Below are 26,828 nucleotides of genomic sequence, written 5' to 3' on the forward strand. Positions count from 1 at the left end.
CAGTGTTCTATTTTCACATTCATTAATGTCAAAAACAGAGCTTTCCATTGACCTTGCTCTGGTCAGGTCTGTTATCACTAATGCACTTACCATGGTCTCATGCTCCCAAACTTCACAGCTCATTTTTTCCATGCTAATGCACATACAGACCATTTGAGAGGAAAAAAACCTCCATATCCATATCTAAGCTCCATGACTCCCCACTTTCTATTACTTCTCGTAACACAAAAGGGTAGGTGATTTTAGCTTGAGTGTGAAAGAGGGAGTAAGACAACCCCAGAAACACATCTTAAAACTTAACACATGCAGCAAGCTGTATGAGCACAAAGTTTATTCCAGGATTCACTACTGAACTATTTCATGAGGATTAGGAAGTCAATGCCCCCCAACCCACAGTTCCATTTCTCTATACTGAAAACAATATTGCCTTTTTATAATTTGCAGTTTGGAAAAACAGGGGAAAGCTGTAATGAATTTAGATTTTTTTTCAGCCAAAGAAAGAGTGAAAGAAAAAAATCATAAAGTTTTTAAAAAGATACTCTGCAGCCTCCAAAGCAAGTCCATCTTATGATCTAGCTGACATCACTGTTACAAGATTCAGCCTCGCTGTCTGACAGCTTTCACTTGCTGGAATTTAAATCTAGTAAATCTGCTATATCAAGAAAATGGAGGAGAAATTATTCCCTTGGTCTTTGCAGCATCACACTCACTTCACTTTAATCACTCACTGTAGAAATTCTATCATATTAATATATCACACAATCCATTGCATGTATTTTGGAGTTTCAGTCAATGTAGACTAGCAGTATGGGAACTATTTAATATATCAAGCAATCCTTTCTGCCTAGGGTGGAATTCATCCCAATTTGAGGCAAATACCTCAGACTTCATTTATAGTCCCTGAAGTGTTTGCCATGACGCACCTCATCTTCAAGTCCCAAGTCTAAAACAAGTCATAAAAGGCCCAGTTCCTCTTCAGGATTTGGTGAGCATAGGATGACTCTCTCAGCTATGGATGCATATATAAGAAATACAAAATCACAGAATTTCATTTGCAAGGGAGCTTTGAAGGTCATCTAGTCCAAAACTAGGTCATGTTGCTCAGACCTGGGCCCAGTCAAGTCCTGACACCTCCAAATATAGATATTTCATAAACTCTGGACAAAAAAAATTTGGTAATTGAAAATCCTCACAGATAAACAGTTAAACAAAATTTTTCAACTTGTGACCATTACAGATGTCTAACATCACCTGCGATCTGACCTCTGTAATGTAAGTAACAGTCTACTCTCTTACAACACTGTGATACTTTTCACTTTATTTGAAGGTCTTTGTAACAAGTAAAGAGTTTTTAAACTTGTGGTAGTGTGTTCCAAGCATCAGCAAGACAGAGAATTACGAAAGGTCTAAAGGTTTCAAAATAGAGTTTCTGGACAAGGAAAGTAATGAGATTCCTCCCCTCAGAAGCCAAGTACCGAAATTAAGGGACTCATCCATATGACAGTTGGGGTTTGGCTTTCTGTTTAAAATCTAAGAACAAAGAAATATAAACAAAATCAATGAGAAAGTCTAGTGTTCATCTGGAGGAGATCCATTGATAATTAGAAAGACTATGCAAAGGTGAATTAGAGATGTTACTATAAGATTACAGAAAATATAAGAAATGAGAGCTTCAGAAATGTGAGCTGCCCAGCAATTTCTGTGTAAAATCTATGCATTTGTAATAGACAAAGCTCATCTGCCTGCTTATAATTCAGGAAAGATCAGTGTTGTTATGAGTATAGCAGAACTTGAATAATAAATTTAGGTGAAGACCATCATTTGCATTTCCCATTTGGTTAGAAGGGCATTGAAACAGCTGTTTTTCTCCCCAAAAGCAGCTGACTGGTGATATTATTTTTCAATTAATGATATTACACTATGAATAGATTACTGCATGTAGGCATGAAAACAACAACAATTAGTGAAAGAAATTCAACAATGTAACAAAGTATGTTTTGGTTTTCATTTAATTGGAGGGTAGGGAAAGTCAGAGATGGAATAAACCCCTTCTAGACACAGTGAAATTTGTATGCTGAATGCTCTCAAAACAATCCCAGCCAGGCTGAGTAAACAGATCTAGAAAAAGAAAGAATCAGGCAAGTGTAGAAGAGTGGAGAACAAAGATGACAAAGACTTAAAGCAGTGTTGAGAAAATCAAAGGGATTGTGTTTTTTCAACAGGAGTGTAATTTTGCACTGAATCCTCAAATGAATAGAGATTTCAGTTATTTAGAACTGAAATGCCATCCCTAAATATCTTTACATTGTTACATGCACTAAGCCAAGCTGTGTAATTCCACACTTGGTTGATTGTGAAAGTAAAGCTTTTTAGTTTTACATTCCAAATCACAATAGAATAAGAGATGATACCAAAGGAAAACAGCTTTATGTTAAAATACACCACCCTGCTGCAGTGGTGCTTACAAATACCATTCCACACGTTAAGTCACATTTCATACTATCTGTGGAAAACACAGCCTAATTTAGGTGTATAAGATGTGAGATCTATTTTAACTAGTCTTAGAGGTCTAATATACTCCTCTAGCATAAAAGGAGGACCAAATCAGAGAGCTGAAACAATGACCTCTGGGCACATATTACTACATCCTTAACCACATCTCTAGGTCACAAAATATTCCCAATTCTTCTCGAAAGCAAATAAAAACACCAAATAACATGAAGGGGTAAATAAATATGACCCAAGAGAAAATAAAATCTGCTTTGCAGGTACATGACTTATTACCAATACATATATTAATAACATATACTGTACACCCTGCTATGAATGAATATGTGTGTGAATATCAGCTGGTGAAAACAAGACTCTTTTAAAGCTCAGGTTTTCTTTCTTGTGCCATTCTGCTCTGCTTTGTGCTCCTTTCTCAGATAATAAGCAGGTGAGCACATTTCTATTCTGTCCATGTACGGCAAAACATCAAGAGTTCACATTCCAAGTATCCACCCCTCACAATTCGCACCTTTGCAGCTTTTCTTTTTTAAAAAGACTATGCCTTATAGCTTTCACACATTTACTGTTTCACTGTCTTGCCCTGAATCAGAAATTGATGAAAACTTCCTTGTAGTGAACTGAGGGACAAGAATATTGGAAAGCTGATCTTTCTGATCTTTGATTTTACAAAACTATATTTTTCTGGTTGGTGAAATCAGGATTCATTTCTCTGTCTGAAAATGCAAAGGACCTCCCACTATCACATTTGCTACATCCCTCCCCTAAAGCCCTCAAAATAGAAATGATAAAATTGCTCTCTTTCTTTTTCCCAAGTCTGTAGGAGTAACAGCCTGATTAGTAATTCCCTGTATAAGAAAGAAGAGTGTCCCAGCAAAGAGCGTGGGAGCATTAAAGTGCTAGAAGAGAGAAGCCACACTTTGCCTATTCATTTCTAATAGAATGTGTTCTCAGGGGACAGTTTTATATAGTAGAAGCTTGAGATTTGCACAGAAAGATAAACTCTGGTCAAGTATGTGCATCCTATCTGGGACATAGTCTAATCAGGAATTTTCAGCAAAAATATTTTTCCTCATAATATATCAAACTGTCATTTTGCACTCGTTGTACATTTAACATCCTTAATGTCAGTGAAAAAGGAAAAGGGACTTAAATGTCAGTGAAGAGCTGAGAGGATGCTTTGGTTATTGAACTGCTCCCTCCCAGGACCACTTCCTTTCTTCTCCCTCTGTATTTACAAATTCTGGATGGTCACCAGCTCTTGCATGCAAGTCACCTGCTGAGAGAAGTCTTTTTCCACAGCACTATCTCAGTGTCCCAGGTGCTGAGCACCTGAATCCTGAAGCCAGCCACTAAGGGATGTTTGTCCTTCGTGAAGCACAACAAATGGAGCACCAAGTCAAGAACCAGGAAATGAACTGAAGGATGGGTGAGCAAACTGCACACAATTTTGATGAGCTATGATGAGGCTTCTCACATTTTGGATCTGAGGCTGCACAGATACTGACTGGTCCTAACTGAGCACCTGCCTGGGGAAGCCATTGCCTGGCCCCAGGGTTCTCTGAGAAAGCAAAGAGAAGACAGCTATTAAAGGAAACCCCTTGCATCATCCTTTACGCTACAAACTTCTGTAAACGCTCCACTGCATCAACTGAGCAAGCAGTGCATGGGCTTTCTGTTCTGTTCCCTGAAAAGAAATATGAAAGAAGCTCTGAGAACTCATGGGAAATGTATTTATTGCAAGTTGTAAAAAACTTTTGTCCAACGTGAATAAACCAAAAACTTTAATTTCCCTGGGTTCTGCAAAGTAAAAGATGAAAAAATACATAAAAGTATCCTAGAAATGCACACACATTTTCTTTGGAACTTGAAAGGTCCACAAAATTCAAAAAAGAATGTATTAAAATTCCACCCGAGTTTGTGTTTATATATAGTATTCTTCACACATTCTACTACAGTTTATTTCCTACTTGTTCTGCAGCTACTGAAGTGTTTTGTTATCTAGCTGATCTTTTAGTAACTACATGATGGTCTATAAAAGCACAAAAAAATCTGACTACTGAGGAAAAGAGAACATAAACATATTTTAAAATAGTCCACAACTCCATCTTTGGATACCTCCCAACCTGTATGCTTTCTATCAGCTTTGTTCAATATACACTTTGATGTCTTGCTTTATCTAGCCTTTTTTTGGGGGTTTGTGAGGCAATTAACAAACTCAGTTTTTCTGGGACTTTTGAAAAGAGAATGGACACATATTTCTATGAGTTTTGTGATATATTTCTCATGTGACTATGAAATTACTTTTTTTTTTTCCCACTTACAGAGTAAGGGGAATGCAATTTAATTTTCCTGAAGACATAGTATTGAAGATCCCACATACCTTCAGAAACATCAAAATTCATGCCAGTAATGCACTGAAATAATTAATCTCCTTTATACTACATTCCAGAGAAATATGTGGTATAATCAGTGTCTTCCTTTTACATACATGCTTTTTTCCCCCATACCATAGATTAGGGAGATACTGTCTTTCAAAGCAAAATCTCATCTTAGCTCAGAAAACCCAAAAACTTCCAATCAAACACTGGCAATTTTTATCAAATTGAAAATGCAGAATTATTACAAGTATAGTAAAAATATGAGTGTTTTTATGAATATTTGAAGATCACAGCACATTTTGTAGTCAGATTAAACTAATAATTAATAAATAGTTTTTACATTTATATTTTCACCAGAGTCATTCATGCAATGTTTTAAAATGTCAGCAAGGGTATAATTTTTTTTAGAAGTTATAATTGACTTACCGGGAAGTACAGAAGAAGCGATCCAAAAAGAATGGTTTCCAACAGCACCAACCCTGAAGCCCTGATACTCTAGAAGACAAAAACCAACACACAATATTAGAAAATTCTTTCTGTGTGCCATTTTCATAAAGGTACCTTGACTTTTGTCAGTGTAACACTTCCACAGTAATGTTTATTAAGCTGTCTGTCATGCTTGCATGCTTCACACTCTTTAAATCACAGGCCCATTACAATGGTTGTGTTTTACAAAATTAAATTTAAAATATCTATTCAACAGACATTACCTGGATATGATCTGAAATTGCTAAATTTGCTCTCAAGTGTCAAGACTGAGGGATCATGGGAATTACAGACATGAACTTAACTGTAAAATTTGTTCTGCATTGTTTAAATTTCAAGAAGTCCCTAGAAGATTTTTGCTTATTTAATATTAATGACTTAGCTTCCATAATAAGTATGAATAACCTAAAACTTTATTAAATATAGTGTGCTCTTAGACTGCAAGTGCATTTACTTTTCCTGAATTCTTGTACAAAGATGTCGATTTATTAACTTGTAAGGATTGTAAAATACTACACCATTTCCTCACCACATGTTGGTTAAGAAACCAACATGGTTTTCTTAAATCTTAAAATTAAAAAAAAAGAAAACAATTATTTTTCCTAATACGAAGAGTATTCCAATAAGTCTGATGATTTATGTACAGTGCAACTGTGCCTTACCTTAGAGACAAAATAGCAACACTTGTGAGAAATGGAAATGTTAAATGAAGATCAGAATTGATCACTGCAAAAGCAGAATGCTTTGCTGATCTGTGCAAGGTACAGCCCAGGTGCAGAGGCTGTGAGCACCAGAGGACAACCATGACAAATCAGCTTTTGTTTAGCAAGAAGCTGGGTTTGAGTCACATAAGGGAAGAGGTGGGATAATGCTTTTTATCATGCCAGCACCCTCCCTTCCATGAGTGGCTCCAACGTCATACAAGACACAACATCATACATGGTAGAGGTCAGTGAGGTCACATCTCTCAAGACTGAAAAATACTCAAACCACTAAAAAATATTTTGTTTTCTTATTTTGTACAAAGCATCCCTATATACCAGAATGACCAACAAAGCAACTAAAATGAGCTCCATATAGAGATGGAAATTAACTAAACCATCTAAAATCCATTCAACTCCCATGTGGACATTCTTTTCTAAACAAGTCTTTCACATCCTGATCAGTCTTTTCTTTTCAAGTTTGTTGCTGGGCAGCATGATTATAAGATAACCTACTGGGACAAAGAACTTCAGCTTTTCCAGCTCTTCTTCTATAATAATAAATTATTCCATGATTTCTTCTTACCTGTGTTCTGATAGGGACCATTCTCTGCAAATTCTATCCATGAGCTTCTGCTTCCTGCCCCAAAAGAAGTGTGGCTTACAAAGCAATGCTGGAACTCAAAATGGGCTTGAATCCAGGTTTTGACTATACTTTCACCTCAGTCTTTGGTACCACAACAACAGGAGGTTTCACCTAATGTTTACAGATATCACTGCTCTTCTAAGCAGGATTCCTTGGCAAATAGAATATACATTCTAGCAGAGATGAGTGCTATCCACAATGATGAATAAAAGCTCAAAACTTCCAATGCAAAATATTACAATTATTTTTACATAAATGTAGAGAAAATAAAAAAAGCAAGTTGTAAACTGAAGTATAAGAATTCTCCAAAACTACATTTTTGAAATGGTTGGTTTTCTTTAGTGCAAAGAAAAAGTGTTATTTTAACACTTGATTTTAAAATATTTTTATTTCTTCCATAATGACCACTATAGCCCAAGAAGTCCAGGACAAAAAATTATCCAGTACTGAAACTTTAATAACAGGGATTACAAAAAGAGAAGACAACCAAACTAAAGCAGAATATTTCAAAATCAATTTACTAAAAATATTTTCTTAGATAGACAGGTATTTCCAGAAGTCTGTGAGTAACAGTGTTTCCACCAAAAGCTGAATCTTCCACTGTACAGTCTTTGCAAATTTTGGTCCCTAAGACATGGCTGGGGGCAGGATCACAAATGCTTCACTTTATGGGCATCTACAACATATACAGCAGTGAATATGCCCACATGCCTCAGGAAAAAATGCCCCTGCTCCTTCCTCATCTAAGAAAATAAGCAAAAGAAAAGAAAGCGATGATAGACCAAAGTGGGTGTCCAACTATACAAGCTGCACAAATAAAATTTTATGATGGAATTCCCAGAATTTAGGGCATTTTAGGACACAGCTCATGAGATCTCATGCTGTGGGAATTTCTTCCACTTGGGTGTAATATTTGTGTGCTTTTTCTTTCTTTTTTCTTTTCTTTTTTAACAGCTGCTTGGGGTATTTTCCATCTGTCTTGCTTGTTGGCATTTATTTTGCTTTTATTTATTTATTCCTCTGACTGTTCATCTTGTGTTCACTTTGCTTATTGCCACTTTGTCTGTGGTGTTCATGTCCCATGCAGGATTTCATTTCTATCTTTACTTATTTGTGTCAGTAGAACAGTCCTTTCTGGATTTCCTTGTCTCACTCAATGGTTACACATTGCTGACACCTAAGTAATACTGCAATTTATTTTGTTTCTAGCTTCATACTACCTTTCATACTTAGCTACCTATCTGCAAAGAATATTGTTTGTGAAGGACTGATTCATGCCTTCATCCATTCTATCCAGGCCACATTAGCAGCCTTTGAGATAAACAGTCTTTCCTTATCCTTGAATCTCAGAAATTAACACCATTTCCATGAAAATTCCCATTAAGAAAGGAAAGTCATATGTGCCTCTCGGCCACTGCTAAAGGGCCATAAATAAATGTAAAATAATTATCTGCACAAGGGCAATTTTAAAAAGTGCAGCTGCCCAAGTTGCATCAAGCTAACAAAACAAACGTTGAATTGATGTATAAACAAACACAGAAGATATTGCATTTCATCTCTCTGTAGTCCTAAGCAATCCAGGAAATACAACAGCATTAATTAGCACTCAATTTCTGAATGTCATCACATAAATCAGTGATATGAGTGTCATAGTATTTTCATAGTGGAGAAAGAAAAAATAAAATCCAAAATAAAATTTAAATCATCCTGTATCAGCTACATAGCATAATACTGATTTAACTGAACTGCAGACTTTTGGTGTCAGTCCAGGAAGACTGCAGGTTCCTCCAGGCCACATGTCACTGTGTACTATATGAGCACGGTACCATAGAAACCTAGTGGAGGGAAAAGGTTGGCACGTTTTGATTTTTTTTCACTTCTGTTAAATAGTTCTGCCATTTCTGTAATATAAAGAATGACCGAAGAGGGCTGTGATTTACAGAAAATTTCCTTTTACATAGGTAGTTTCACCAGAATGTGAGCTTGCCTTTCAGATAAATAAAGCATATCAGAAACCATTAGAGGAAAAAAAAAAATCAGATATACTTCTTTTTTTGATCCTAACTTCGAATACATTAATATTTATTAAACTGGAGAGTGTATCTACACTCCATATGTAACTGGAAAGCACATATGGATACATGACAGAGTGGAAGAGAAGCAAGGAAATATAGAGACTAGAGACAGGTTTACTCTGCTGTGCTAGGCTGATATATTTGAGGAGACTAGAAAAACTACTATGCAAATTGTCTCAAAAGAAGTGCAATAAAAAGTGTAGCTAAAGGCAGATGTGGAGGCAATGTGCTCGCTCTGCAGTGCTCCCAGGAGGACCCTTGTGCTGCAGGTCTGGCAGATCCATCCCATTCCACATGAGGACATGGGAGATGTGATGAGACCTTACAGGACTGTATTCCCAAATCTGCCTCTTACTTCTCTGAAAACCCTTCCTGTTCAAATTATTTTTATTCATGGTAATAAAAGGTGGTTCTTTAATTCTATTATATTAAAGATGTGAGAAGATATTTTTGTCAAGCTGAAAATATGTGGTCTTAAGTGGAGCTGGTTGAAATATTTTGTTGCCAGTTGCTTTTCTTACTAAAATACACTTCCCAACAAATAAATATTTTTTCCAGTATGACTATATTTTTGTCTTGATTTCCATGAGCTGTTTTTCTAAAGCCCATTGAACCTTTTTCCTCTATCTTATCCCATATAACTTTTGCCAACCACAAAGACACTTATCTTTCTTAATGAAAGAGCTGTGTAGAAAAACTAAATTTCAGGAATTTTATCTCAATAAAAGTTTGCTTTTAAGAAATAGAATGCACAGATTCTTCTTTCTGCCCCCAAGGCTGAGCAATAGCAAGATGTTTGGCTCTTCTGTTAAGAGACAGAAGCTGGACTGCCAGTTCCCAGACATTGATATTAAGAGTGGCAGAAAAAAGTGGAACAATATTTCATTTTGGTGGGAAACTTAATACTATTCATACCTGTAAGAGGAGTACTGGGGACTAAAGAATGGGCATAAAAACAACTGGAAGGAGTTCTCTGAATCCTCAGTTAGTACCCTATAACAGTAGTATCATAAGTTATTTATTGTCTTAATAATAAATTCAGGGACTGATTAGGACCACTGCCCATGAAAACATAAATGTTTTCCATAATGAAAATGAAATGTTTCCATAAAGAATTCCATAACAAGGTTTTGCTTTGATTTTATTATTGTTGGTTGAAGTACAAAATTCAAACAATGCGTTCCCACCTAACTGCAGGAAAAACTCTTCAATTCAAGGGAGAAAAAGTTATATCTCTTTTGGAAATTTCTCTGTAAAATAATGAAGAGGAAATTGTGTGTCCTGCTCAACCTTTCCTCTAACTAACAAATACTTTTAACCTATTTGAATCATAGCCTCCTAACAGAATACAGATTTCAAATACAGAAATATTCACAGCAAAGGCAAATATTACAAAAACAGGCCTACAGTTACAGTCTGCCACTTAAACCGTACTGACAAGTTGTCAGTATTTTCTGGCATTTGCAGGTTTTGTGCAGTATTCCTAAACCAAATAAATATAATCCTCATGTTCTTTCATTTCCCTTTCATGCCTTTGAAGGAGACTAACATGAAGGTCAATTTTTTTTCTATTACTAGTTATAGCTGAGCTCAAACAGAATGTAATTATTAAATTTACTTTTTACTTGGAAAAAAAAAGTCAGGAAAAGCAAAGGCCATTAATCACAAAGCAATTTCATTACCAGTACACAAGATTGCAGGCATCCAAGAAATCCCAAAATATTTAATTTTTCAATTCATGGGGCCCTTGATCCTTTCTGTTATACAAGTAACAAAATCTGCTGAGATGTATCATGATGAAGGTAAGGTGTTCTGCATTTAGAAACATGGGCATTGCTGCACTACACCACCTAAAAGATAGACATTTGAGAAAACAGTATTTGCTGGTGAAGAACCCTCACAACAAAAATGGTTTATCTCCCAGGGACATCCTTTCTTATAAGGGCAGAATATTCTTCCTTGGGGACATACTGTTTAGATCAAGACACCTGCTTCTCATCAAATAGTGGTGAATATATACATCAAAGAAAATCAGTAATGAGATAAATACCTAAGTTCAATTTCAGTCTATTCACAGCTTTATGGTTAATTTAAAAGATGAATATGTACAATGACAACCATCAAAAATATGGATCACTTAAAGTATCTGTTTCACTAGGTAATGCATTAAATTAACATAGAAATTAAATGAAGGTCCAAAGACATTACTTTCAAGACTAAAATGCACTCTATTATTGATAGTTGCCTAATCACCAAGAGATTAACTTGAATACACAAAAAAATCTCATGAAATAGGAAACCAAATTTCAGGAGCAGGAGGTAGATCTGTTTAGTTTACAAATAGCTTCAGAACACCTGAACTAAATTTTAGCTTTCTTATTCAACATGGCCTCACCTATTACAGAAGATAAACCACAGCTCAATAAAATTGTCTGTATAAATTGTAGTTCAATCACACAGAAATAAACAGTTTATGGTAAAAGGATAAAAAATAACCGGACTGCAAAGTTCAAGAGTCATAACATCTCAGAGGAAACAAACTGAAAATTATGTGAGAAACATTAGAATAAATCTGATTGAGGTAAAAATTCTCATTGTTTTTCATTACTTAGAAGGCAAATTAACTATAGATGAAAATCATTATAATAATTTCAGATCAGTCAAAACCTCATACCTCAGAAGGTTTTAAATCCAACTTTTACTTTACAAGAGCCAAGTGCTAAACCACTCAAAATTAATATCTTATGATTGCATCTGAGAAATCCTTATCTCAAAAATGGTGAGATTTTTTAACTCTTCAGAATTTATTAAGTAATATCTCATTAAGTTTAGATCATGGAATGCATGTTTCACATTTGTTTTTGAAGGAAATACTGCTCTGCATAATTATTCTTCCTACCAATGTATTGCTGAAAGGCCCAGCCCAGGGAAGACTCATGTACAGACCCTGGACAAGGAATAAGTTTAAATGGCTGTGCTATCTGCACAAAGTTAGGAGTTTAAATCAAGGGACAGCATATGGATAAGGGCAGATGAGAAGAACAGTGGAACAACAAGGCAATATCACATTTCAGAACCAGCAATTAGTATTTAATCCCAGCCTATCATTATCCCACTCTTAAGTCAAATACTTTGTCAGCACTTGAATCTGAAGACATAATATGGAGAGCAGGGGATGCTCTCAAAAAGCCTCCACCAAGCATGAGGAAAGTATGAAGTGAATAAGGGGTGCTTTTTGAAAAGGTAACAAGATGAGGCTGGTGTTGACACTTCTGCATCAAAGAAATACCATTAGGAGACAGAAAAAAACTCATGTGGGAGTTGAAAAAAAACAGAGATACACAGCTCATACGTGATGTCAAGAGGGAGATGCAGTGAGGACAGCAGAAAGTGGCAGAGCAGTAAATCATGGGCAGCATCACTTCAAACAGACAGGAGCAGGCCGTGCCTGCATCTGCCAAGGCCAGCTGAAAGGACATGGCAGTAGTCAAGACACAAGACACCAAGCTGAGACAAACTTAGGGCTGCAGACTGGCAGAAAACATTTACTAAAAGGGAGCTCAGAAGCATTTTGGCAAGGCTTAGACACAGCCAGAGACCAAAACGACCTTTGGTAACAAGCAGGTTGCTACAGTAACTATGAAAGCAGCAGATGTGACATCCTAGAGGGAAGCAGGAGGAGATCAAGGCTTCTTTTCTGCTATATACTGAAGTTGATGAGAAGATGTCAGAGAAAAATGTCATGAGTTTATTCCAGACAGGGGGAGGCATGGCTGCAACAAGGAAGGGAAAAAGCAATGTGACTGTGTTCATAGCACAAAGTTCTAGTGAGAAGCTGACAGCATGAGCCTGCTCCTAAAAACCTTCAACTTTTACCCAAAGAAATGAAGAAGAGAATTAAGAACAGGAATATGTTTTAGTCTGAGCAATTTGTGTTCAGTTTGTACCACATGATACAGCCAAAACCAACCAAACAACCAAAATACTAAAACCAGCACAAAGTTTCTCTGAACACTACCATTAACTAAAAGTTTTGCAGTTACAAATATGCAGTAAAAAATGCAAGACTTTTCCTAGAATAAGGTTTCAAATAGAGTTTTATTTATACTATTTGAAAATTTTCATGCTACATTTTTTTTCTGGTGTTTTCATTCCCTGTTTCTTCATTTACGTAACTTCTTTCATCTCTTTGGGTAAAACTTCTAAAAAAAAACACCCTATTTTCTCATCTTCATGAGAGCTTCTCCTTAGTTAAATTGGATTTTTGACATCAAAATAGGGTCTTACTACTAGACCCTTAAAACAAAAAGAAAGCTCTGCTTCAGACAGAAGTCTTCTCTTGGAGAGGAAGGCATGCCAAAGACCTCATGCAAGCCACCAGGGGCTTTTCTATTGCTATTGATTGTACAAGGAAGGTTCACAGCAGGATACAACTCCAAGACAAATAGCAGGATAAATAAATAATGTCACCGTTATTCTGCTGACACGATAGGAAATCTCTTCCCAGCAAATCTGTAAATGCCCACTCAGGAACCAAAATGAAACTCCACATAAATGCAACTGTCCTGAACTTACTGCATCAAAGAATCAGTGGGGAAAGCTTATTACCATGTGACAGACTACTCAGATACCCTAGAAGGGCTATAAATATGAGAATCAGCAGGAACCAGAGAGTAACAGACAAGCAAAAATCTTAGCAGTTTGCTCAGTTTAATTGATGACTCTTAAAACAACCTTGGAAAAACTCTTCTATGAGGTAATAGTTGTCATTGTTGGAAAATATTTGCTGGAATTCAATAATTCAATTACTTAATTTTTCATATTTTATTTTTAAAGTGAATTGTCTAAAAGAATTAAATGAACACAGGCTTTCAAAGCTGCTACAGCTTTTTTTTTTTTTGTTGACAGCTATATCCTTGCTAGCACCCTACACTTAGAGTGCATTACCAGCTCCATTCGTTTGAACTTTGAGGCTCTGTACTGCAGAGTTTTGTTGAATACTGGTAGAACAGAAAGTAACAATGATTCACAGTCCACAAGGTCTTATGCAGCAAAACATTAAGATTAAGAAAGCAAAGGCCAGAAATCAGTTTCAATATCAAAGTGGAGCAAATGTGTCACAATCTGTGGCTGATTGACATCACTTTGAAGGCAGTACACTCCTTGAAAAACCATGAATGTTTTCCAGATGGGCCCCCTAAGATGTTGTGCAATTCAACTTTGTAGAGACAAGCACTAGCTTAATATAAAGTTATACAGAGAAGATTGCAGAAGATTTAGAGCTACTGCTGAGTATTGATGAAAAGTCATTTTTATGACCTACTATGTCCATTAGGAGTAGACTCTATCTAAGAGCACTTTTTTCTGCTTCCTACCACCCTGCTTTTCTTTAAGATCTTCTTTACGAGGCTGAACTGAAATCAATGAACATACTTCATATCTAGATATTTATTTTCTTCACACTTCAGTTTTCATTAGGCCTAAAGTATCTGTAATTTATTTTTCTCTTCACAAGTACTTGATGCCTCTAAACTGTGTATTAAAATGTAAAATTAATGTGAAACCTTTGGCCTTATGAAGTGAATATACACAATACCTTGCAAACACTGCAGCCATGCCTACTGTCTTTGGGAAGTCCAGCAGCCCTGAAGTTCTTTGGGAACTCCATCGTCCCTGACACTAGAGAGTTGCTGCAGGCTAACAGCCCCTCCACTTCTTATCTTGCCAATATGGCACTTTTAAATTACTTATGTGGGAGTCAAGAAAGTACAGCACCCCCAAAGGCACATCTAAACTACACAGGAAAATGGGAAGGGACATGCAAATAAAGGAAATGAGGATTCCACTAAAACAACAGTTTTGAAAACAACATCAGCAATGTCTTTAAACCTGCACACCTGAAGACTACAATAAACTTCCTGAGAAATCACAAGAAATTAGGTTCTCACCCTAGGACAGGATGAAAAAAGGGTGTCTATTGCACTACATTGAATGTATATATGCTGAGTGAACTATCAGGTATGCCCACCAGCACAGCATGTAAAGGCAGCTGCTCCATCTGCGCAAGATCTTCCTTCTATCAACTTTCCACTTCAGCTGAAATGTCAGAAATTGTTGTCAAGGGAGAAAAAAGCAGAATGTGCACCAAAGATGAAAGCCATCCAGGCATAAGCACATCAAGATGCCACTGTGGAGTCAAAAAGGGAAAGGGATTGGCTGATTTACATTAGAAATAGAGGTATGTTTGCAAAGCCAGCATGCTTTAATATTTAAAGATGTATCACACATCAATAGCCTGTGATTACCTCATTCTGAATTACTGTATCCTATTGCAACTGCAGTAAGGGAGAAAAGACATTCTTGATTTCTCAATATTAGAAAGGGGAACTACAGCATAAATTTGCATGTTGCTTTTCCAACTATGTGCAGTTCTGTGCAGTGTTTAAAATTGCACTGTTTAGGGACTATCTTCACAGTTTTGAAATCTTATTTAGCAGAACACTTCAATATATTTACACTAAATAAAAAATGGGAGAGTGGTGGCAGAGTGTATCTAGCCACCCTGAACTCCAATTCAAAAATCTCTATTTGACAGAATAAAAGCCCTATAAAATCAGTCTGTATTCTATTATTTGCCACATTTCTCTCAAGAATGGGGAAAATTATTTATTCCTGTTGATGATTAGGCATATGCTCATGTTAACTATATTTACCTTGACCAGTGTTCAAGATGTATATTTTCTTCGTCTCATTAAAAGTATATATATATTTCTGTATTTCCAACAGTTCCCAAATGTTCATAAAAGGGGGGTTGGGGAGGGTAGGGGTGGAGAAGACCAGTACAATAAAAATCATTTAGTTTAAAATTTCCAATATTTGAGATTGGAAATGGTCTTGAACAGGGCAAAGCCCTTCATTCCAATGGGCTCTATCACAGTCCTTCATCATTGTTAATGCCATATGACAAAACCATTCCAAATTACTGTGTTGAACTCTAATCATTTTTCCCACTATTTTTCAAAGCTGAAAACAACCCTTTCCAAGTGTGCTCACTACTACCAATTTTACCTTGACATGCTGTATTTACATCCAGAGACGCTGGCCACAGGTGCATCAGGAAAATGAAAAGACCAGATCCCCATGCTCACTCTCTGTTCCCCTATTTCCAGAACCTGGCAGCACCACAAGGTGGTGAGATGAGGGCAAAGTAGTTTGGCTTTAGCACATCTACTTTGAAGCCTTTAGCATTGATCTGAATGAGAATTCCCAGCAAATAAGCCCCTTCTGAAAAGGTCCAGCATGAGTCAAGGCTGGCAGCACATCCTCATCTCTCCTTCATCACAAAGTAGCAATTAGTCTCTTCCACTCTATGGCTGAGATCAACTTCTCTGCTCTCTTTACCAGTAGAGGTTCTTGGCATTTCTTAAGGGCACTTACAATTCCTCACAGCAGTTGCATTCTACCCGAGAGCTCCCTGTTTGAGGTGGTAGGCTGCTATGCAAAGGTCAGTTATTTTCAGCTCTTCCTTCCAATTCATTTGAAAAGGCAGCCTTATAACTGATAAACCTTTTAGGTTCTTTGCAGGTAATGTCCTTCCACAGTCCAGTACTTTTACAAAAATATCATTACAACACAGCTGATTTTCTCTTTAAGGCTCTGGTAGATTTCTAGCCCTATGTTAAGTCTGATTTTTTTTTTTAATCTGATTTTTATTCATAGTTATTTAAATGTTCAGTTTCTTTCCGGTAGCTTTGCTGGTCACTCCCTGTTTGACCTCTCCCTTGGTCCACACAGCACTCCTCACACAGATGAATTCTACTATTTTGTTTATGCTTTTTATTACAAAGTCACTGTTAAGCTTTTCATTTTTGAGAATATTTGTTTTAACATCCATGATTTCTGTCCTTGTCTAAATAGCTACTTTTGTTTGCTTTGCCTTATACTTTTTGGACATGTTTTATGTAGTGATGTTTTCATTATTAAATCAGTAATAATGCCACAGCACATAAAGATGTTTGCCTTGCACAGTATCACCTTGAGCTGTTTTGTTCCTTAGTTGCTCAACTTAGAGAATGTTTCCCTCCCCATATACAGCCATGAATATATCTGAATTGGTAAGGCTGAAAGGTGTTTTGCAAGATCCTCAAACTCAAAGCCTTGGAAAACCAAGGAAATAAGAGGAGCCTGTTCCTTTACAGACTCCTTTGTGATTGATAAGACACATAATACGATTATCAACAGCACTGAGCCTTGTTCCTTGCTTTGTATCCAGCGTCCCTTTATTTCTCTGACACTGCAGAAGCCTCACCATCTTCCCAGGTCATATTCAGGAAAGTCACTCTTCAGAGAAGTCAAAATAGAATTCCAACATTTTCACTATTGAGGAAAGATCTCTTTTTCCCAGGCTTCATCAATTCCCTCAGTGGCATTAAACTGGTACTGCCAGGTGCTGTCAGCTTTTGTGATGGGATTTCACAAATTTTCATCTCCTTTGAGTTTTTGAGCCTCTTGCACCTTGTGTCAATACCAGGTTCATGGCTTCTAGTTTTCACTACTGATTGGCATGAGAGCTGTCCACAGAAAAGATTTCTTTGAAGTGATAGACACATCTGATTTCCCTTCTGTATTAGCTATGAAGAATTTTTCCTCTTTTGTCTTTGTTCGGCACATTTCCCCCATTTACTCTCCTGCTTAAATTCTTTGTCTTTTCACATTATAGCAGTAGTATCTCCTCTTCATTTATTATATTTTTCATCTTTTTCTGTGTTTCCCTACAAAGCTTTTCACTAGTGGTTTAGCTTCTGCTAGTCCTTCTGTGCCTTCTTCCAAATTTTTTTTTTGTTCCTATCATTTTGGAGTTCTTCTTTCTCTTGGCAATGGGCCACATTTTCTGCCTATGACTTTCTCCAGTTATGACTCTTGCAGTTAAATAACATTACTGCTGATCTGATCTCAGGGCTGCTGAGTCACTTTTACCTGTGTTTGACAAAGCCTCAAATTAATTCCACAGAATTGATTGGAGCTTTGTCACAGTATCTTTTTGCCATTCCATTTTGCTCTTTTGGCCAATTTCAATGACTGCTTGAAGTCACTACTGTGCATTTACATTTACAGTTTGGCAATGGTCAGATTGGTCAGTGGTACAAGTAGTATCCATCAATTGTGTTTTGGATTAACAAGTTGAATTTTGTTTTGTCACCTATCAAATGTGCAAGTCTACATGAGTAACTACAAGGTTTTCAAGAAGAGACATGAAATCTAACTTAATGACACTTTGCCAAGAGATTAAAAGATGCTCTGGTTTAGACTCCAGTGTCCTACGTCACTTCATGGCCTGTACTGTGTTATTAAAGAAGCAGAGAATGACCCTTCCTGATCTATCCTCCAAGTTTCAACCAATAAAATTATGACCTTGAAGAATCAGATATTTCACCAAAACCACTGCGTTTAAACACCCAAAAATACAGAAATGTATATAGAAATATATATAGAGAGAGAAATAAACCTCCATGATTCCTTCCTATCTGAATTGCTTTATACTTTGGGATCTATGACATTCTTTGCCAGTGAGTACCAAAGCAACTAAAAGTTTTGTAATGCAACTACTTATTTTTTAAAAAAAACATTTGAGAGATCCCTTGATCCTAATCCCTCTAATGATACCCTAAGAAGAACCATGAATATATATCTATGTTTGCACATCAACATCTCACTGCTGTACATGATTTTATAACATTTCCTGCCACCCCTTGATTACCTACACATATTGCAGCTCACCTAGTCCCTTGAGACCAAAATTTTAAGAGTTTTTGGTGGCAGACCTTGGAAGAAGCACTCTCATATCTACATGCTTATAACTCCCCTTCACAGAACTACAAATACATTTGTAGGGCATCACATATCTCACAAAACCCCACTTCCCATATTTGCCCATGGACCCAGTAATTCTGTTATTTATTACCATTACTCTGAATTCCAAAGTGCAAAAGTTGGACCTATTGATCTTAATTTCTTGTCACTATTATAAGGAGTCTTCCTATCTTCCATTGCTCCTCTACTGCCATTAATGTAAACTTATTACACAATTAATAGTTCAGCAGTTTTCTAGATAGAAGTCTGAAGAGGAGTCTTCAGAGGAACCTTAAGAAGTTCTAGAAGAAGAGACTTACAGCTTCAGAGACTTGTAAAAGCCCCTCTAAAGAGAAACCTGGCTTTTAAAAGCCAGTCTTCTGGCTTGCTATTGGCTTTGCCTGTTTATTACCATTCATTTTGTCAAGATATGAGCAGGACCTCACGAGATGGTATTTACCAGGTTCAATGTAGAATCTTATTATTAGGACCTAGGTGAGTAATAATGATTGTGTCAAAATGAAAGTTTGATCATCACATGTTTTCAGTAAGACTTTGGAAGTAATTGTCAAGAAGGTCTCTGTTCTCATGGCTGTGCTCTGTGGCAGTGCTCCATCTTTCACCCGTGGTTGGCATTTCAGCAACTGCCTTGGTTCTCACATATATTCCACACTGTTTACAAAACTAGGCTGATGGCAATTTTCCACTGTAAGTACTGTTTGGTCATAAAAAGTTCAACCAGTGTGATCTGAATAGCTGAAGTATTCTTAATTTCTCTAAAATACTTATGATCTGCATCTGCTCTTACTGATACATTGACCTTTTTTAATACAAAAAATGTCATGTCACTTCCATCATAAGCTGAAGGATGCTTAGGGACCTTTATCATTCTTTGTGTGAATCATAATAAATCACTGCCGAGGTGCCTGGGGTGTTTCTTCCCAAGTGCTTTCTGTTGGCAAACCTTAACTTAGTTTTTTGAAGGTAGTAATTACTAGGAGCCTCCATGAAGTACAAACATTGAGAAGCCTTCTGCAGTCACTTTTACTAAAGAGGTAACCTGATCCCATTTACCTTTTGATTTTACTGATCAACAGACAGATCAAAATGTCATATACCTACTCTTCATTCCTTTCAGGACTGAAAAGGCCTTAATTTAACATCTTTTATTTTCAATTTCAACTCCCATCTTTTGCTCCCTTGAACACTTTGAAGTTTGCTTCTTGATATAGTAGCTGTATGCTGTTCTTTCTGTTAAAATGTTGCATTCAAAATTATTTTTTGCAACTATTTGAATATTGTAGCGCTACACATGGGAGAAAATCCAAAGATACGCTCTCCTCTGACTCCCACACAGCACAATGGAAATTAGCAGTTTAACACAGCAACTTTAATCACAGCCATATATACTAACCTAATTGTGGTTTGCTTCATTAACAGTTGGATATTCTCAAAAGGGCAGATATTTTGAATCTACTTCAATATGTGTTCTTTCATTTTCATGATTCTACCTTCTTGGCAGAGAGTACATGGTAAACTCCTAGTTTTCTTCCTTCACTCCAAATTTCTGTCGTTTCCCAATGTAACTACGAGTTTTCTTATGCAAATACTCTGTTCCCACTATGTTTGCCCTTCATACAACTTCTCATGTCATGGTAAACACACAAGATCTTTTTCATGCTATACAAACAAGACAGAAACCACTAAAGGAATATCTAAGTAAAACTCAACTGATTGACATGAAAAGCACTGGAAAATCTATCAGTTTCTGTTCCTTGAAAACATCAATCATAATGGAACGGTTTGGTAATCAACATATTATTTCTTTTGTCTCATGTTTCCTTCCCTTTTCCTTGTGAGATACACATTTAGAGAAAAGTTAACTTTCCTGTAAGGTACCAAAACTGTAATTGAATCCATCTCTGGTCAACTGAATGAACTGCAATGTCTCAAGAGCATATTTTTTCTTTCAGGGAAAAAGAATGCTTTGTTTTATGACTGATTATCACTCATTCATGTGTCATGATTACCAATGGCAAGAGAGAATCTGGAAAAAAAATAAGCACAAACTTCTTCCTAATAACTGAAAAGCACTTCAGAGACCACAAAAGATGTGTATATGCCACTTCAGCATTGCTTTGGTATTAAAGGTTCAGATTCCATGTATTTCTTCACTCATAAACTACTATGGAAAACTGACTAATTATCACAAATGTAAAAATGTGCTTTTCATCACTAGCAGGTTTTGTGAAGCACAAGATTCCTGTGTAATGTCTAATAAAGATATATCTTTTTACTCTAGCAGATACCTATATCAGAACATATGCAAATGTATAAGTGCAAGAGTGAAAACTATTTCTCAGCCTATTTGTGAAAAAATATAAATATTCCCTATAAAACAATTAATATTGTGTAGTGTAAAAAAGAAGACAAGCCCAGCTTAAAATAGCTGCATATCACTTTCTAAATCTAGAAATAGCTTTCACTCACAAGAAATGCTTGTCATGATGTTGTTTATGACATTAAAAGTGAGTAACATTACCAGATTAAAACCTCACAAAATCAGAATGAAGTCCTTCTGCTAAGTTAATGTCAAGCAACTAAACAGATGCCTACAACAAACTTTTCATAACAAAAAGACTTTATGAATACAATTAAGTCTGTAATTTGAATAATTTAATATAATATCATTAAATACAAAGACACTGTCAGAAACAGAAGAGATAAAAAAAAGGAATGCTCTTGCTTGTTCTGTGATTTCCTTGCAGGATATTAAACTCTTTCAAAATGAGCCATGCATTTGTAACACAGACACTGCAGGATCAGGAAGACTGTGGGATCAAGAATTCCAAAAACCAAAATGGAAATACTTATCTAGTTATAGAAAGTGGATGAAGCTATTAATTTCAATAATGTAGCACACTGTGCGCACACATGTTTCTCAAATGTAGGTAGTGAATATATGCCATCTTCAGTTAATTTCTTTTTAGTAAATTTGAAATTTCAGAGAATATTCTGCATTTACTGACGCAACAGTGAGATTCCAAGAGATATTACCAGATTTTCAGTGAGGTAAAAGCACAAAGTTCATTAGCATAGTACATAAATGCTGCATCAGCAATTTACAGATACTCCTTAGTATACTCTTGCTTTAGTGAAAAAAATAATAATGTTTAACCACAGAATCACATTTAAACTCTCTAGGATCTAGAATTATTCAGAAAGATTTCTCTTTGCCATAATTACTTTCCATCTAGTCACTCAAATATATTGAAACCAAACATCATTCCCAGCAGTGGTAATGCAGAAATTTTCAAGATTCCAAGTTTCTAAAAACCCCATGTCCCTTTAGATATGTGCATAATTAATTGGTCTGATTTTCCAAAATTAATTAATATTTTCCTTGATTTGCACTGAACATCTATAAAAGCAAGCATATTTCATTGGAAGACACAAATTGCTCAGCTTTTTTTTTTCTTCTTCTTCTTCCCCAAAACCACATAAACAATTCAGAAAAACATTCCTGTTTGGAAATCCCATCCTCCCTTTGAGCTGTGCTTCTTGCACTGACACTCAAATTGGGAAGCTACAGAACCAAGACAAAGGAGTGTGTAGCACACGGTGAGGAGGAACACCCAAGTAAAACCCGCGGGTTTACCTTTGCCTTGCGGAAATGGTAGACCACCAGCATGCTGATGAAATCCAGCAGCATACAGAGCGTTTGGAAGGAGATGATAGCCAGCCGTAAATACTTGTCCTCCTGTGCATAGCAGGGAGTATCATCTGTGCAGAAAGAACACCCTTCTCTGCAGGGCAGGCAGGTGTAGACTTCCTCTGACAATTCACCACCAGAAAAGCGATTTTCTGCATCCTTTCCTGGAAGTATCAGAAGAGGGAAGGGAGACACCTTTAGCTGTAGGGGATGGGGAGTTCATCACCAGTCCTCTGCTGGGCTTCCTTTACCTCCCATTCTTTCTTAATAGGTTACAAAAAAGCTTGGCTTGCCCAGTGCTGCTTTTCTCACTAAACTGTCCTTTGTAACATTCAGAAAACACAGAATGATGAGGGAAAGTGAGCTTATTAAACATCAAATGCTTTCCTGTAATATTTAAAGCGGGCTAAATCGGCACAGGAAATTCTATGAAGAATTTTGAATGAGGAAAAGATTACATTAAATATTTGGGAATAAGGAATGGATTTTACACAGAGAGATGATGGGCAGACCCATTAACTACCTAATGTTCATAGTACAAGCTCTGATCCCATTTTCAGATTGTTCCTCAATTTTATAAAAATGCTATCTAGTGAATTAATGAGCTTCAAATTAGATGAAAACCTTCTTAATTAACATTTGTTCAACAGGCTGTTGCATGATTGCACTACTCAGTTCCCAAAGCAAAACAAGTACACTTAGAGTAAGTAGAGTTTTCCATTGTTCACATAAGCACACCAGGAAGTAGACACACCTATTTGTCTAGGAAAATCAATGACTATTGAACTGACATCTCATCCATCAATGTGAACCCATCAAGAACACACACAGAAGGATTCCTAATTTTTCTGATCTATGACCCTTGCCCATAAGCTCTTGTAAGGCTGCTTACACTACAGGCCATTAATATAATTAAAAGGTAAAAAACAAATGTGGGGGGGTGGGGTGGGGGGTGGGGGGAAGAATATTGTTAAATAAAAGGAAAAAAAGAATTTGTTGGAAATGTTTGTTATAGGCAAGACATCCTTAGGAGCTCACAGAAACAACAAAATGTGGCTGAAACCAAATCAATGGGTGTGTTATAATGTGTGATAACTCCTCTCACTTTTCACAATTCTAGAGAATTGCTTCAATTTCTTTGAACAAAATTTTCCTTCTCTGTCAGGGAAAGTAGTAAATCATGCATTGCTGAGTCCCTCAAGAGACAACCTATTCCAACTATGCTGCACATACACAGAGGCTTATGCAACTCTCTTCAGACCTTTAGATTTAAGCAATTGAAGCAGAAGGTTTTCTACAAGGGTAATTACTTCTTGCTTTCTCAAATCCATGTCCAAGTGCATGTGAGCACACATTTGCTGCCAGGCAAAGCCTGGAAAAGGACAGAGGCCATGCTCCTTGTCAGTGTAGGATGCTTCACTCCCACATCCCAGAGTGAGTAGAGAACAGGATGGTATTTCTCATGCAGTTTGTGAATTTCTCCTTGGAGCTCTATTCTGAACTAAGATGTCAGAAACATGAATATAGCAGAGTAGTACTGACTCATATTGGAAGTCAGATTTTTAGGTACAAGGAGTCAGCAAAAAGAGGTCTTGTGCTTTTTTGACCCAGACTGTGTGAGGATCTGGGTCAAAAAAAAATTGAAATATTGGAAAACTGAAATCTTGGAAAATAACCATGCTTGGGCATACCAAGCATATTGAGAGCTCTAAAGAACACTAATGTTGAAGATATTCTAGAACTGGAACTTCTCTTCAGAGCCCACACCCATGAACCTCAACCCATTATCATTCCAAGAGCTTTAACAGAAATCACCTTCTCCATATCTAACACCAGATTCCTGCATTCTTAAATTCTAGAGCAACAGACCCACACTGTCCTCTGCCAGGGACAGAAGTCACAGCCTCTCACGTCTCATCTCCATATCCAAACCAAGAGTGCATTCCCTACTGTCCGAGTTTTCCACTTCATTTCCTCAACATTTAAGCTCATGTCACCCCGCTTTTCCACCACATATGTTTCTTTATCATTTCTATAGCTGCCCTTCAATTAGCCCATCTCTCTAAAACCTCACATTTCTGAGCACCGTAAACCATTTGTTAATATATATTTATTGTGTCAACTAAATAAATTATTTGCAGCATAAAAACTCACACACAGAAAAATATAGTTCAGGACCCACAGTTGTGAGATGGCTTGTCACAAATATAATCTGAATATGGCTTGATAATTTAGCATGATTCTAAACTTGATGCACCTTATTTCTGAAATGTTCAACCTTGAAAGTCATTGCAAATACACTATATTGCATTTTATCAAGCAGTTTCTTATCAGAATCATGTGGGAATGTCTTCTTGTGGATGCCCATCACATACTACAGGGATAACAGTTAAATAAAAAGTTGCATGTTGAAGTGAATATCCCACAGATATGACTTCATAGCACAATAGCAAGCTTTTCTTTAGACGTGTCTGGTGTCATGTTTAGAGACTGGGATGGGCTGCACAAGGAGGTGGTGGAGACTCCGCCCCTGGAGGAGTTACAGAAAGACTGGACATGGCACTCAGTGCCATGGTCTAGTCTATGGCAGTGTTGGGTCACAGGGTGGACTCAATGATCTCAGAGGTCTTTTCCAGTCTATTGCTTCTGTGGTATTGTCTGTTGTATACAAAGGAAGATCCCTGATGCACATCTTCTGCGCTGTCTGCACTGCCAGCCAGGACTGATTTTTCTGTGAATATCTTTTGACTATGAGATGGAGGTGCTAGCTGGGTGTGGCACTCAGTGCTCTGGTCTGGTTAACAACGTGGGGGTTGCTTACAGGTTGGAGTCAGTGATCTCGGAGGTCTTTTCCAACCTACTGGATTGTTCTTTATAGCTAATAAAAGAAAGATCAAAAAAATATTGATCTGCATGAAATGTTTCATACTTCAATGAGGAACAACTAATAATTCCTACGTGTTTGTTTTTTGTTTTTATTTTCTCCTTGAAAAAAAGAAAGAACTTTTTTCAAACCCTCTGAAATAAATTCTTAGGGAAGAACTTTCCTTGTATATACCGCTGACAGGGATCTTGTCCAAACACACCCTTGCCATGACTATATGTCTCAAGGCACAGCTGCCCAATGCATAGTTGAGCATTTCTGCCCTTTTGGTCTGGTCCTGTCTCCTCATCAAAGTCAATGTAACATCAGTTCAAGACACAGACAGCCCAAGCCAAGCCTGGAGGTCCTCTAACAGAACTGCTAGATGTTTCATTGTGCCTTGTCCTGTCTCAGCAGTTCTTTGGGATTACATGTTTCCTGCAGTGAAAAAAAACAATTTTTCCTCTTCAAAAGATGTCAAAATATTCTAGACATGGTAAGGTAGATGAACAAGAAGTCATTCCTCCTTTGTGTAAGGCAGTTTCAGCACTGTCACAAATGAGATAGAAGCAAACACTGTGCTGCAGAAGTTAAAGCTGAAAATAAGCAAGGTATAAAAAAAGAAAAAAAGAAGAGAAATAAAATGTAATAACCAAAAAATAAAAATGATAAAAAGGAAGAAGAAAAGAATTGAGCAAAGTAGGTGGAAAGTAGGAATAGGGACACAAACTAACATGAAGTATAATAAAAGAAAAAGCTTAAATGTTTCAGCTATTTCCACTCCACCATACTTTTTTCCTAGCTCTTCTCTCTTCTATCCCAGCCTTATTTTTCTGTCTGATTGGCCCATCTGTTTTTGAAATGCTCTCCTGAGGGTAACTCTTCATCAGCTTCAGTTCTCCTAAGGACACTTTGCCACGCAAGGGATGCTTCAGCAGCTGCAACATCACCAGTTGAGACCTTCCTGCAAAGTGAGAATGGCACCACAGACTGCTGAGAGCCAGGGCAGGGACTGCTTTGTCCCAAACCAAATCATCCTGCACTCCAGTCAGAACTCAGCACATGAACACAGAAAACACAGTGCATGCTGAGCAATGAGCAGAACAAAAGACTGATTCTGCTCCTTTTCTATAATAAATTAGGGACATTCCAGTTGCATCAGTGGTGTTCCACTAATTTGGTGAGAATGTAACTGGACCTTTTGGCACCAAAACCAGGCCATCTGCCATGGTCATAAGCCTCACCCCGGAAAGGAATTACTGAAGTCAGTGACAACCTTCCTACATGCAAAGATCTGCATGTGCAGGTTCTGTTGAAGAAACAAAACCAAAGGGCAGGTGTAAAAAATGAAAGTTCCTGTTGAACTGGAAATTCCTCTTGGAAAGTTTTACGTGATCATGGCAGTGTTAAAGATAGCAAAGTCCCATATTCAAATGAAAGAACCACTCCTGGTGCAAGTAGGACAGGTTCCACATCCAAACAGCAGGAGCTGGGAATTTCTGCAGTATATGGATGATACATTGCTAAAGGGCAAAAGGCTGAACAAAGCACCATTGTTCTGCTAAAGATTTTTCAATGAAAACCTGATTACTCCATAAGGCAGAGAA

The 26,828-nt window shown here is 37.0% G+C and overlaps 1 protein-coding gene across 2 annotated transcripts in view; it reads right to left on the reverse strand.

Moving 5' to 3' along the window:
- GPR158 (G protein-coupled receptor 158) overlaps positions 1–26,828 on the reverse strand; it is a 185,556-nt gene that overhangs the window by 76,052 nt on the left and 82,676 nt on the right. For both annotated transcript variants that reach the window (XM_077788579.2, XM_021533112.4), the window contains exons 4-5: positions 22,305–22,522; positions 5,316–5,384 (exon numbers count right to left, since the gene is read on the reverse strand). In XM_077788579.2, the coding sequence (XP_077644705.2) occupies positions 5,316–5,384; positions 22,305–22,522 (287 nt within the window). The remainder of the gene's footprint in view (positions 1–5,315; positions 5,385–22,304; positions 22,523–26,828) is intronic.

This window comes from Lonchura striata, chromosome 2, assembly GCF_050655825.1.
Source record: "Lonchura striata isolate lonStrDom1 chromosome 2, ASM5065582v1, whole genome shotgun sequence".
NCBI classification, from domain to species: domain Eukaryota; kingdom Metazoa; phylum Chordata; class Aves; order Passeriformes; family Estrildidae; genus Lonchura; species Lonchura striata.